Here is an 11,824-nt window from a genome sequence, read left to right as displayed (position 1 = left end):
CATTTCCTGAGACCTTGGACCTCCTGCATGTTTGCGCCCAACCCTTTTAAGGTCCTGAGTGTCTCGTTCAGGTTCTGGGTTATTACAACCGCCGGGGGATCAACCCCGAAGCCTTTCTGAAGGAAATCAAGTTCATCGCCAGCGACCCGGATGAGAAACACTTCTTCAACGTGTCGGACGAGTCGGCGCTGAAGGACATCGTGGACGCGCTGGGAGAGAGGATCTTCTCCCTGGAAGGTCAGCTGACCGCCAGCATGTTACATATTTAGTTTGAGGTGTGAAGTCACAAGGACTCCGGGGAGGAAGTAGAGTTAGTAATGTGTGATGGAGAGATGTAAATTCATCCATAAGGAGAGAGAGAAGAGGAGAGAGGTAAGACTATCAAGAGGAAAGTCCTCTATCAGCACTAAGGTCTAACAAGACCAGTACAGAGATGAGTGGTGGAGACCCAAAGCAGAGCTAAAAGAGAGAGAATACTGGGCTTCATTCGTCACGTGGGTACCTCCCTACTTCAGTCGTCTGTTGCGAGATGGTCCCTCATCCCAGTGGGACCAGTAGGACCAGTGGGACCAGTAGCACTGGCACCACATGAGACCCTGTCCTCTCATGGTGGTAACAGGGTGGTCTCTGTGTTCTCTCTGCAGGGACCAGCAGTCAGGGTCGAGGGTTCGGTCTGCAGATGGCTCAGGCGGGGTTCTCCTCACATCTAGTCCAAGTGAGTCCGTCCTGGAGGCTCTGGGTCAGAGTCCAGACATCTGGCTTTACCTGGAGAGGTGACGAAGACTCCAACCGTCTGACTTGACGCTTTGCATTGTGGGTAGTTTGTGTCCCAAGATGTTTTTCCTACTGGATAAAGAATCCTGATAATTTCCCAGAAATCTTTGCTGGAACACGTCCCGATCTCCACTTTGATTCGTCGGAGCTGTGAATGTGCAGCTTCAGGTTTTCCTTCAATTCTCTCCAGGAAAACCGACCACGGTCCGATCAATCAGAGTTATTGATCCCCGTTCCACGGAAACAAAAGACCAGGACTTTAAATAACGGTCCTCAAACCCGACAGAGAAATATGTCTTGTCCAGAAAATAGGAGCTCCAACGTCAGAGCAGATGGTTTTCCTTTCACGGACACACACACACACACACTAGTGATGATGCACTTCATTCCATACACAGATAAATATGCAAAAGTCTTTTGGGATTAAAGGTAAAAATGTGAAGTCAGGTAGCAGCCAGACGATGATGTGGAAAACAGACGACACTGAATCACCTCTCCTCTCCCTGACACACACACACACACACACACACACACACACACACACACACACACACACACACACACACACACACACACACACTCCTCTAATGGAGGTTCTCTGCAGAGCTCCTGGGTTCTCCATCATATGGGTCTATTGGTGTATTTACTGGTGTTCGTATTACTTCTGATACTCGTCTCTTCACTATTACGTTGTTCTGGTTCACTTTTTCTATTTTAGTTTAGTTGTTTTGACATATTTATCTTATTGCATTTCTATTTTTCACTGGTGTCAACACAATAACTACAATTATATTGTTCATATCTTCTGTGGTTGATGTGACGTCATATCCCGTGTCGCCCCATCAGGACGGCATTCTGCTCGGGGCGGTCGGCGCCTACGACTGGAACGGCGCCGTGCTCAAAGAGACCAAACACGGAAAAGTGGTTCCCCCCAAATCCTCCTACCAGGACGAGTTCCCAGAGGAGCTGAAGAACCACGCAGCCTACCTGGGTAATGCACCTGGTGCCGGATGAGTACAGGAACCACTGACCGGCCACTAAAATCAGTTTGCTCTAAGTCCAAAAGCAACGGACCGTTGGGCTGATGGTGGCGCCACAGGGAAGGAGGTCATGGGGGGGTCACGAGAATAAGTTGTGTTGGTCTTTTGAAGACCATGACTATTCCTCTCGCCCAACATGTGGACGGCCTCCATCTCCACCGGTTCTAACATGTTCTGTTGTTCTGTTGTTCTGGGTCCAGGCTACTCGGTGGGCTCCCTCATTTCCTCTCGCGGCTCTCAGCTCTACGTGGCCGGAGCTCCGAGGTTCAACCACACCGGGAAGGTGATTGTCTTCAGCCTGAGGAACAGCGGGAACCTGACCATCCTGCAGGCGCTGCTGGGGGAGCAGGTACCACGTGTAGCACCACTTGTAATCTACAGGTTTAGAGTCCAGGGACACAAATGACATTCATCCACAGGACTAAAACACAGGAGGTACTTTAAAATATCCTAAAAGATCACTACTGTTGGCTGGAGGTGGATTTGTTCCCAGGGAAACCAAATCAAACTGGACAATCAAGTCAATTCCATTTATTTTTAATCTGTACACATCAGAACCAGAAAAACCCTTCAACAGGGACATGGAACCAACCGATTTTGGGACTACTTTCTCCCGTGGACTTTTTGTTTTGTCCGTTTCCAGATCGGCTCGTATTTCGGCAGTGAGTTGCTGTCGATGGACGTAGACGACGACGGACACACGGACGTCCTGCTGGTGGCAGCGCCCATGTTCTACAGTCGAGGCTGGGAGAGAGGGAAGGTCTACGTCTACTCGGTGACCCCACAGGTACTCCGTGTTCCTGCTGCTCACATCTCAAACAACAGGACACACAAAGTAGACTGAACCTTCTCCCTTCAGACATCGTTCATCCTGCAGGGGGCGCTGGAGGTTTCTGACTGCTCGCAGAACTCCCGGCTGGGTTCGGCGTTGGCCCAGATACCCGACATGAACGGGGACGGGTTCAGGGAGCTAGTGATGGGGGCACCGCTGGAGGACGACCACCAGGGGGCGGTCTACGTCTTTTATGGCCAGAACAAAACCATCCAACCCAAGTACAGACAGGTAACAGATTCTGAACCAGTTCAGCCACCAGTAGCCATCGGGGCTTGAGTTAATCCCTCCGGTGGTTCTCCCTCCAGCGTCTGTCGGCAGCCGGGTTCTCTGCTGGTCTGAAGTATTTCGGTCAAAGTCTTCACGGGGTTCTGGACGTCAATGGAGACGGGCTCGTCGACCTTGCTGTGGGAGCACTGGGAGCTGCTGTCATCATCTGGTCAGACCACCACACAAACTGGTTTTGTTATTGTTGATATAGATTCTATATACAGCATGATGCTTCTAGCGACCACCATTGGGACTATTGGGACCATTGGGACTATTGAGACCATTGGGACTGTGGTTCAGAGTGAAATATCTACAACTGTTCTCTTTGAATGATATGAAATGTAAAACAGATATTTAAGGTCTCTGGATTATTAACTAGAGTCGTAACCCTCGAGCGGGTAGCTTATGTCCCTAAAAGGTTACGGACTTCCCACAATAAAAGTACTACAAGTGACCACAACCACCACAATGCAAGCTTCCTCCCTGCAGGTCTCGTAGCGTGGTCCGGATTCAGGCCACGCTAGTCTTTGAACCCGAGAAGGTCAACGTCTTTCTCAAAGACTGTCGTCGAGGTGGGAAGGAGGTCACCTGCATGTCCGTTAACGTCTGTCTGAGTCTGGATGCCAGGACCAAGACCAAGACCAAGTCCAGGACCAAGACCAGGTCAGATGTTGGTGGGTGGAACACAGTCTCACACTCACACGCCCAAACCAGACCCCGTTTCTCATCGAAGTCAATTAGAGCCCAATCCATCATTATGGATGGTCATCCGTGTATCTCTGTGCCACAAAAAGGGGAAATAGTTAAATTATTAATAACAACAACAATATCCATAATTTTGACAAACTGGAGGCCTTGAACCGCGTCTGACGGGTCACAGAGAGTCCGTCACTCGGTTCATGACCAGCAGCTCTCAGGTGCCCAGTAGCATCCAGTGGTTGGTGGTAGATGCACATTGTGATTGTCCACATTATGGAACACGCAGATGTTTTGGTGTTCCGACCGTCTGCATGTGGAAAGTCTTCTCAGATCCCCGTTGTGTGTTGTCGTGTATTTTGGTAAGTGGCTGCAGATGTGTGGGCCGGCTGCATGGAAAGCTCCGTAACAAGCTGCCAGTTAGACCTCCTCCTCCTCCTCCCTCTCTCCTTTCTCCCCATCCTCCCTGATCATCTGGACCGGGTTAGACGCTGCAGCGGGCCGACAGCAGACAGGAAACGGTTGACGAAGTCCTGTACTTGGTTTTAGGAGTTACTCTGGTTCCTTTATTTTAGTGCAGGATGAGGATGAGGAGGAGGAGGAGGAGGAGAAAGGAGGTGCAGAAGTAGCGTTTGCACGTCTAAATCACTCTACAGTCACGCTAACGTCATCCAACCTTTAATGGAAAGCAGGAAGTCCCGCCCCCTGAGTGTAAAATACGCGAGACACAATAATTTCTTGTGCCATGAAATACACTTCAGATATTTGTCAATTTAAAAGATCATCAACATCCAGAAAGTCTACGTTTGTCGTAGTACTAATTCATTTGTGTGAGTCTAACTACTAGCTAACTTGCTACCTAGCTAACTAACTAAATAACTAGCTACATATGTACCAAGCTAACATGCTAACTAGCTAATTAGCTATGTGCAAAATACCATGTTACCGTACCGGATGTTATCACCCAGGAACAGAACAGACGACAACCTCCAGTTCTGCCGAGTGAAGAAAGTGCCTTTAACCCCCCCCCCCCCTTAGCGGTTTGGTTCACTCTGGTTCTGGACGAGAGGCGTTTCCCTCCTCGAGCGGTTCTGGACGAAGCGGACCGCCAGCAGCAGAGCGTGATGCTACAGGTCGGAGGTCAGAGCTGCCGACGCCTCGGCTTCTCCATCCAGGTGAGAAACTAGAACCTTGTCAACAAGAGAGTGAGACACTAGAACCTCGTCAACAAGAGAGTGAGACACTAGAACCTCGTCAAGGAGAGTGAGACACTAGAACCTCGTCAAGAAGAGTGAGACACTAGAACCTCGTCAAGAAGAGTGAGACACTAGAACCTCGTCAAGGAGAGTGAGACACTAGAACCTCGTCAACAAGAGAGTGAGACACTAGAACCTCGTCAACAAGAGAGTGAGACACTAGAACCTCGTCAAGGAGAGTGAGACACTAGAACCTCGTCAACAAGACAGTGAGACACTAGAACCTCGTCAAGGAGAGTGAGACACTAGAACCTCGTCAACAAGACAGTGAGACACTAGAACCTTGTCAAGGAGAGTGAGACACTAGAACCTCGTCAACAAGAGAGTGAGACGCTAGAACCTCGTCAAGGAGAGTGAGACACTAGAACCTCGTCAACAAGAGAGTGAGACGCTAGAACCTCGTCAACAAGAGAGTGAGACACTACAACCTCATCAATAAGAGAGTGAGACACTAGAACCTCGTCAACAAGAGAGTGAGACACCAGAACCTCGTCAAGAAGAGTGAGACACTAGAACCTCGTCAACAAGAGAGTGAGACACTAGAACCTCATCAATAAGAGAGTGAGACACTAGAACCTCGTCAAGGAGAGTGAGACACTAGAACCTCGTCAACAAGAGAGTGAGACACTAGAACCTCGTCAAGGAGAGTGAGACACTAGAACCCCCAAAAAAGGGAGGGAAAAAAAAAAAAATTTTTAAAGGGGAAAAAAAAAAAAAAAGGGGGAATCCCCCAAAAAAAAGGGGGGGCCCCAAAAAAAAAAAAAAAAAAAGGGGGAATAAACCCCCCCCCAAAAAAAAAAAAAAAAGGGGAAAAAAAAAAAAAAGGGGGGAAAAAAAACCCCAAACCCCGGGGGGGGAAAAAACCCCAAAAAAAAAAAAATTTTTTGGGGGGGAAAAAAACCTGGGGGGAATCCCCGGCAAAAAGGGAAAAAAAAAAAAAAACCCCAAAAATTAAAAAAAAAAAGGGGGGGGCCCCCCCCAAAAAAAAAAAAAAAAAAAAAAAAAACCCCCCCCCAAAAAAAAGGGGAAAAAAACCCCCCAAACCCCCAAAAAAAAAAACCCCAAAAGGGTAAAAAAAAAAAAAAGGGTAAAAAAACCCAAAACCCCCAAAAAAAAAAACCCCAAAAAGGGGGGAAAAAAATTTTGGGGAGAAAAACCCCGGGAAAAAAAAACCCCCAAAAAAAGGGGGGGGGGGAAAAAAAAAAAAGGGAGAAAAAAAAAAAGGAAAAAAACCCCCCCCCGGGGGGGGGAAAAAAAACCCCCCCGGGGGGGAAAAAAAAACCCCCAAAAAAAAATTGGAAAAAAAAAACCCGTAAAAAAAAAAACCCCCCCCAAAAGAGGGGGAAAAAACCCCCAAAAAAAGGGGGGGAAAAAAAAAAGGGAAAAAAACCCCCCGGGGGGGGGGAAAAAAAACCCCCAAAAAAAAAAAACCTGGAAAAAGGGGGGGAAAAAACCCCCCCGGGGGGGGGGAAAAAAAACCCCCCCGGGAAAAAAGGGGAAAAAATTTTGGGGGGGGGAAAAAACCCCGGGAAGGAGAAAACCCCCAAAAGGGGGGAAAAATTTCCCAAAAAAAAGGGGGAAAAACCCAAAAAAGGGAAAAAAGGGCAAAAAAAACAAAAAAAAAAAAGGGGGAAAAAAAAAACCTGGGGGGGGGAAAAAACCCCCAAAAGGGAGAAAAACCCCAAAAAAAAGGGGGGGAAAAAAAAAAAAAGGGTGAGACACTAGAACCCCCAAAAAAGGGGGAAAACCCCAAAAAAAAAAAAAAACCCCCCCCCCAAAAGGGGAAAACCCCAAAACCCCGGGGGGGGGAAAAAAAAACCCCGGGGGGGGAAAAAAAACCCCCAAAAAAAAAAACCCCCCCCGGAAAGGGGGAAAAAAACCTGGGGGGGGGGAAAAAAAACCCCAAAAGGGGAGGGCCCCCCCAAAAAAAAAAAAAAAGGGGGGGGGGGCCCCCCCAAAAAAGGGGAGAAAAACCCCCAAAAGGGAAAAAAACCCCCCAAACCCCCAAAAAAAGGGCCCCAAAAAAAAAAGGGGGGCCCCCCAAAAGGGGGGAAAAAAACCCCCCAAAAAAAAAAACCCCAAAAAGAAAAAAACCCCCAAAAGAGGGGAAAACCCCAAAACCCCCAAAAGAGGGGAAAACCCCAAAACCCCAAAAGGGGGGGGGAAAAAAAACCCCCCGGGGGGGGAAAAAAAACCCCAAGAGAGTGAGACACTAAAACCCTTTGGGGGGGGGCCCAAAACCCTCGTCAAAAGAGGGAAAAAGGGGGGGAAAAAAGGAGAAAAACCCCCAAAAAGAATAAACCCCCAAAAAGGAGAAAAAAAAAGGGGGGAAAAAAATTTTAAAAAAAGAATCCCCCAAAAGGGAAAAGAATAAACCCCCCCCGGAAAAAAAAAACCCCGGGAAAAAAAAAAACCCCCGGGGGGGAAAAAAAACCTGAAAAAAAAAAAATTGGGTAAAAAAATTAAAAGGAATAAAAAGAAAAAAAAAAACCCCCGGGAAAAGAATCCCCCAAAACCCCCCCCCCCAAAAAAAAAAAAAAAAAAAAAAAAACCCCCCCCAAAAAAAAAAAAAAAAAAAAAAAAAACCCCCCCCCCAAAAAAAAAGGGGGGGGGCCCCCCGGGGGGGGGAAAAAAAATTCAAAAAAAAAAGGGGCCCCAAAAAAAGGGGGGAATTAAACCCCCCCCGGAAAAAAAAAAACCCCCAAAAGGGAGAAAAACCCCCAAAAAAAAAAAACCCCGGGAAAAAAAAAAACCCCGGGAAAAAAAAAACCGGGGAAAAAAAAAAAAACCCCCCCCCCCCGGGGGGGGGGAAAAAACCCTAAACAAAAAAAAAAAACCCCCCAAAAGGGGGGAAAATTTTCCCCAAAAAAAAAAAACCCTCCAAAAAAAAAAAAAAACCCCAAAGGGAAAAGAATCCCCTTAAAAAGGGTAAAAAAAAAAAAAACCCAAAACCCCCGGGGGGAAAAAAAAAAAAGGGGGGAAAAAAATTTTTAAAAAAAAAAAAAACCCCCAAAAAAAAAAAACCCCCCCAAAAAAAAAAAACCCCCCCAAAAAAAAAAAACCCCCAAAAGGGGTGAGACACTAGAACCCCCAAAAGAGGGAAAACCCCAAAATTCAAAAGGGGTGAGACACTAGAACCTCTCAACAAGAGAGTGAGACACTAGAACCTGTCAAAAGGGGGGGCCCCCCCCCAAAAAAAAAAAAAAAAAAAAAAAAACCCCCCCCCGGGGGGGAAAAAAAAAAAAAGGGGGAGGGAAAACCCCAAAACCCTCAAAAGAGGGAAAACCCCAAAAAAAAAAAAAAAAAACCCCCCCCCAAAAAGGGGAGAAAAACCCCCCCCAAAAGGAAGGGGAAAAAAAAAAAACCCCAAAAAAGGGAAAAGGGGGGAGAAAAAAAAAAAGGGGGGGAAAACCCCAAAACCCCAAAGGAGGGAGACACTAGAACCCCCCAAAAAGGGGTGAGCCCAAAACCCCGGGGGGGGAAAAAAAAACCCCAAAAAAGGGGGGAAAAACCCCCAAAAGGGGGAAAACCCCAAAATTCCAAAAAAAAAAAACCCTCCAAAAAAAAAAACCCTCCCCCCCCCCAAAAAAGGGGGGAAAAAAAAGGGGGGGGGGAAAAAAAACCCCCCAAAAAAAAAAAACCCCCAAAAAGGGGGGGAAAAAAAACCCTCCAAAAAAAAAAAACCCCCAAAAAAAAAAAATTTTTAAAAAAAAAAAACCGGGGGAAAAAAAAAAGGGGGGAAAAACAAGAAAAAAAAAAAAAAAAGGGGGAATCCCCAAAAGGGAAAAGAATCCCCCAAAAGGGGGAATCCCCAAAACCCGGAAAAGAATCCCCCAAAAAAGGGGGGGGGAAAAAACCCCCCCCAAAAAAAAAAACCCCCAAAAGGGGGGAAAAAAAAAGAGGGGAAAACCCCAAAACCCCCAAAAGGAGGGGGGAAAAAAAAAAGGGGGAAAAAAAAAAGGGAGAAAAACCCCCCAAAAAAAAAAACCCCAAAAAAAAAAACCTGCCCCCGGAAAAGGGAATCCCCCAAAACCCCCAAAAAAAAAAACCCAAAAAAAAGGGGAAAAAAACCCCCCAAACCCCAAAAGGGGGGAAACCAAAAAAAAGAGGGAAAACCCCAAAAAAAGGAGGGGAACCCCCCCCCCCAAAAAAAAAAAAAAAAAAAAAAAACTCCCCCGAAAAGGGGGAAAAAAAAAAAGGGGGAAAAAAAAAAAAAACCCCCAAAAAAAAAAAAAAAAAAGGGGGGGGAAAAAAAACCCCGGGGGAAAAAAAAAAAAGGGGGGGGGGAAAAAAAAAACCCCGGGAAAAAAAAAACCCCCAAAAAAAAAAAACACACAAAAAAAAAAAACCCCCGGGGGGGGAAAAAAGGGAAAAAAGGAAAAAACCCCCGGGAAGGAGAAAAAAAAAAAAAAAAAAACCCCCGGGGGGGGAAAAAAAAAAAAAGAGGGAAAAAAAAAAAGGGGGAAAAAAAAAAAAAAAAAAAAAAAAAAAAAAGGGGGGCCCCCCTCAAAAGAGAGTGAGACAAAACCCCCAAAAAGGGGGGGAAAAAAAACCCCCTTCAAAAGAGGGAAAACCCCAAAACCCCAAAAAAAAAAAACCCCCCGGGGGAGGGGAAAACCCCAAAACCCCCGGGGGGGAAAAACCCCCCCCAAAAAAGAGGGGAAAAAAAAAAAAGGGGGGGAAAAAAAAAAAAAAGGGGGGGGGAAAAAAAAAAACCCCCCCAAAAGGGGAGAAAAACCCCCGGGGGGGAAAAAACCGGGGAAAAAAGGAAAAAAACCCCCCGGGGGGAAAAAAATTTAAAGGGGGAAAAAAAAATTAAAAAAAAAAAACCCCAAACCCCGGGTAAAAAAAAAAAAAAAAAACCCCAAAAAGGGTAAAAAACCCCCCCCGGAAAAGAATAAACCCCCCCCGGGAAAAGAAAAAAAAAGGGGAAAAAAACCCCCGGGGGGAAAAGAAAAAAAAAAAACCTGGGGAGAAAAACCCCCAAAAGGGAGAAAAACCCCCCCGGAAAAGAATCCCCCGGGGGGGGGGAAAAAAAACCGGGGAAAAAAGAATAAACCCAAAAAGGGGAAAAAATCCCCCAAAAGGGGAAAAAAAAATTTGGGGTAAAAAAATTAAAAAAAAAAAAAAGGGGGAAAAAAAAAAACCCAACCCCGGGGAGAAAAACCCCCAAAAAGGGAGAAAAACCCCGGGGGAAAAGAATCCCCCAAAACCGGGAAGGAAAAAAACCCCCCCCAAAAAGGGAAAAAAAAAAACCCCCCCAAAAAGGGGGGGGAAAAAAAAAAAAAAAAAAAAACCCCCCCCCAAAAAAAAAAAACCCCAAAAAAAGGGGGAAAAACCCCCCAAAAAAAAAACCCCCGGGGAGGAGAAACCAAAAAAAAAAAAAGAACCTCGTAAAAGGGAGGGAAAAAAACCCCAAGAGAGGGGGGAAAAAATTTTTAAAAGGGGGGGGAAAAAAAACCCCCCAAAAAAAAAAAAAACCCCCCCCAAAAAAGGGAAAAAACCCCCAAAAAAGGAAAAAAAACCCCCAAAAAGGGGGGGGGGAAAAAAAAGGGAGAAAAACCCCCAAAAGGGGGGAAAAAAAAAAAAAAAAACCCCGGGAAAAGGGAATAAACCCCCCCCAAAAAAAAAAAAACCCCAAAAGGGGAAAACCCCAAAACCCCCAAAAAGGGGGGGAAAAAAAACCCCAAAAAAGGGTGAGACACTAGAACCCCCAAAAAAGGGGAAAAAAAAAAAAAAAAACCCTAAAAGGGGGGGGAAAAAAAACCCCCCAAAAGGGGGGAAAAAAACCCCCAAAAAAGGGGAAAAAAAACCCCCCCGGGAAAAAATCCCCAAAACCCCCGGAAAAAAAAAAACCCCCGGGGGGGGAAAAAAACCCTAAAAAGGGGAAAAAAAAAAAACCCCCCAAAAAAAAAAAACCCCAAAAGGGAGAAAAACCCCAAAAAAAAAACCAAAAAAAGGGTAAAAAAAAAAAAAAGGGTAAAAAAAAAAAAAAAAGGGGAAAAAAGGGAAAAAAAAAAAAAAACCCCCAAACCCCCGGGGGGGCCCCAAAAAAAAAAAAAACCCCCGGGAAGGGAAAAAAGGGCAAAAAAAAAAAATTTCCCAAAAAGGGCAAAAGGGAAAAAAAGGGCAAAAAAGGGCAAAAAACCCAAAAAGGGCAAAAAAGGGAAAAAAAGGGCAAAAAAAAAAAAAAAAAAAACCCCCCAAAAAAGGGGGGAAAAAACCCCCAAAAAAAAAAAACCCCGGGAAAAAAAAAACCGGGGAAAAAAAAAAAAAACCCCCCGGGGGGGGGAAAAAAAACCCCCAAAAAAAAAAAACCCCCGGGGGGGAAAAAAAACCCCCCAAAAAAAAAACCCCCAAAAAGAATCCCCCAAAAAAAAAAGGGGGGCCCCAAAAAAAAAAGGGGGGCCCAAAAAAAAAGGGGGGAAAAAAATTAAAAAAAATTAAACAAAAATTAAACCCCAAAAAAAAAAAAAAAAAAAGGGAAAAAAAACCCCCGGGAAAAAAAGGGGCCCCAAAAAAAAAGGGGGTTTAAAAAAACAAAAAAAAAAAAAAGGGGGAATCCCCCAAAACCCCCCCGGGGGGGGGGAAAAAACCCCCAAAAAGGGGGAAAGGGGAAAAAAAAGGGGGAAAAAAAAAAAAAAAAACCCCCCCCAAAAAAAATTTAAACCCCCCAAAAAAAAAAAAGGGGGGGAAAAAAAAAGGAGGGAAAACCCCAAAACCCCCAAAAGAGGGAAAAACCCCCAAAAGGAGAGTGAGACACTAGAACCTCTCAAGGAGGGGTGAGACACTAGAACCTCTCAAAAGAGGGAAAACCCCAAAACCCCAAAAAAAAAAAACCCCCCAAAAAGGGGGAAAAAAAAAAGGAAAAAAGGGAAAATAAAAGGGAAAAAAAGGGCAAAAAAACAAAAATAAAAAAAATTTAAAAAATTAAAAAAAAAAAAAGGGTAAAAAAA

The 11,824-nt window shown here is 45.4% G+C and overlaps 1 protein-coding gene across 1 annotated transcript in view; it reads left to right on the top strand.

Annotated features, from left to right (window-relative positions):
- The window catches only part of itga11b (integrin, alpha 11b), a 46,022-nt gene that overhangs the window by 5,468 nt on the left and 28,730 nt on the right, over nt 1-11,824 (top strand). Inside the window, exons 9-17 of the mRNA XM_056416745.1 lie at nt 72-237; nt 645-715; nt 1,621-1,765; nt 2,015-2,163; nt 2,458-2,601; nt 2,674-2,877; nt 2,955-3,085; nt 3,406-3,590; nt 4,651-4,787. Of these exons, the coding sequence (XP_056272720.1) occupies nt 72-237; nt 645-715; nt 1,621-1,765; nt 2,015-2,163; nt 2,458-2,601; nt 2,674-2,877; nt 2,955-3,085; nt 3,406-3,590; nt 4,651-4,787 (1,332 nt within the window). The remainder of the gene's footprint in view (nt 1-71; nt 238-644; nt 716-1,620; nt 1,766-2,014; nt 2,164-2,457; nt 2,602-2,673; nt 2,878-2,954; nt 3,086-3,405; nt 3,591-4,650; nt 4,788-11,824) is intronic.

The sequence above is a fragment of the Pseudoliparis swirei genome, chromosome 6 (genome assembly GCF_029220125.1).
Source record: "Pseudoliparis swirei isolate HS2019 ecotype Mariana Trench chromosome 6, NWPU_hadal_v1, whole genome shotgun sequence".
Lineage (NCBI taxonomy): Eukaryota > Metazoa > Chordata > Actinopteri > Perciformes > Liparidae > Pseudoliparis > Pseudoliparis swirei.
This window is presented reverse-complemented; position numbering and strand designations above follow the sequence as displayed.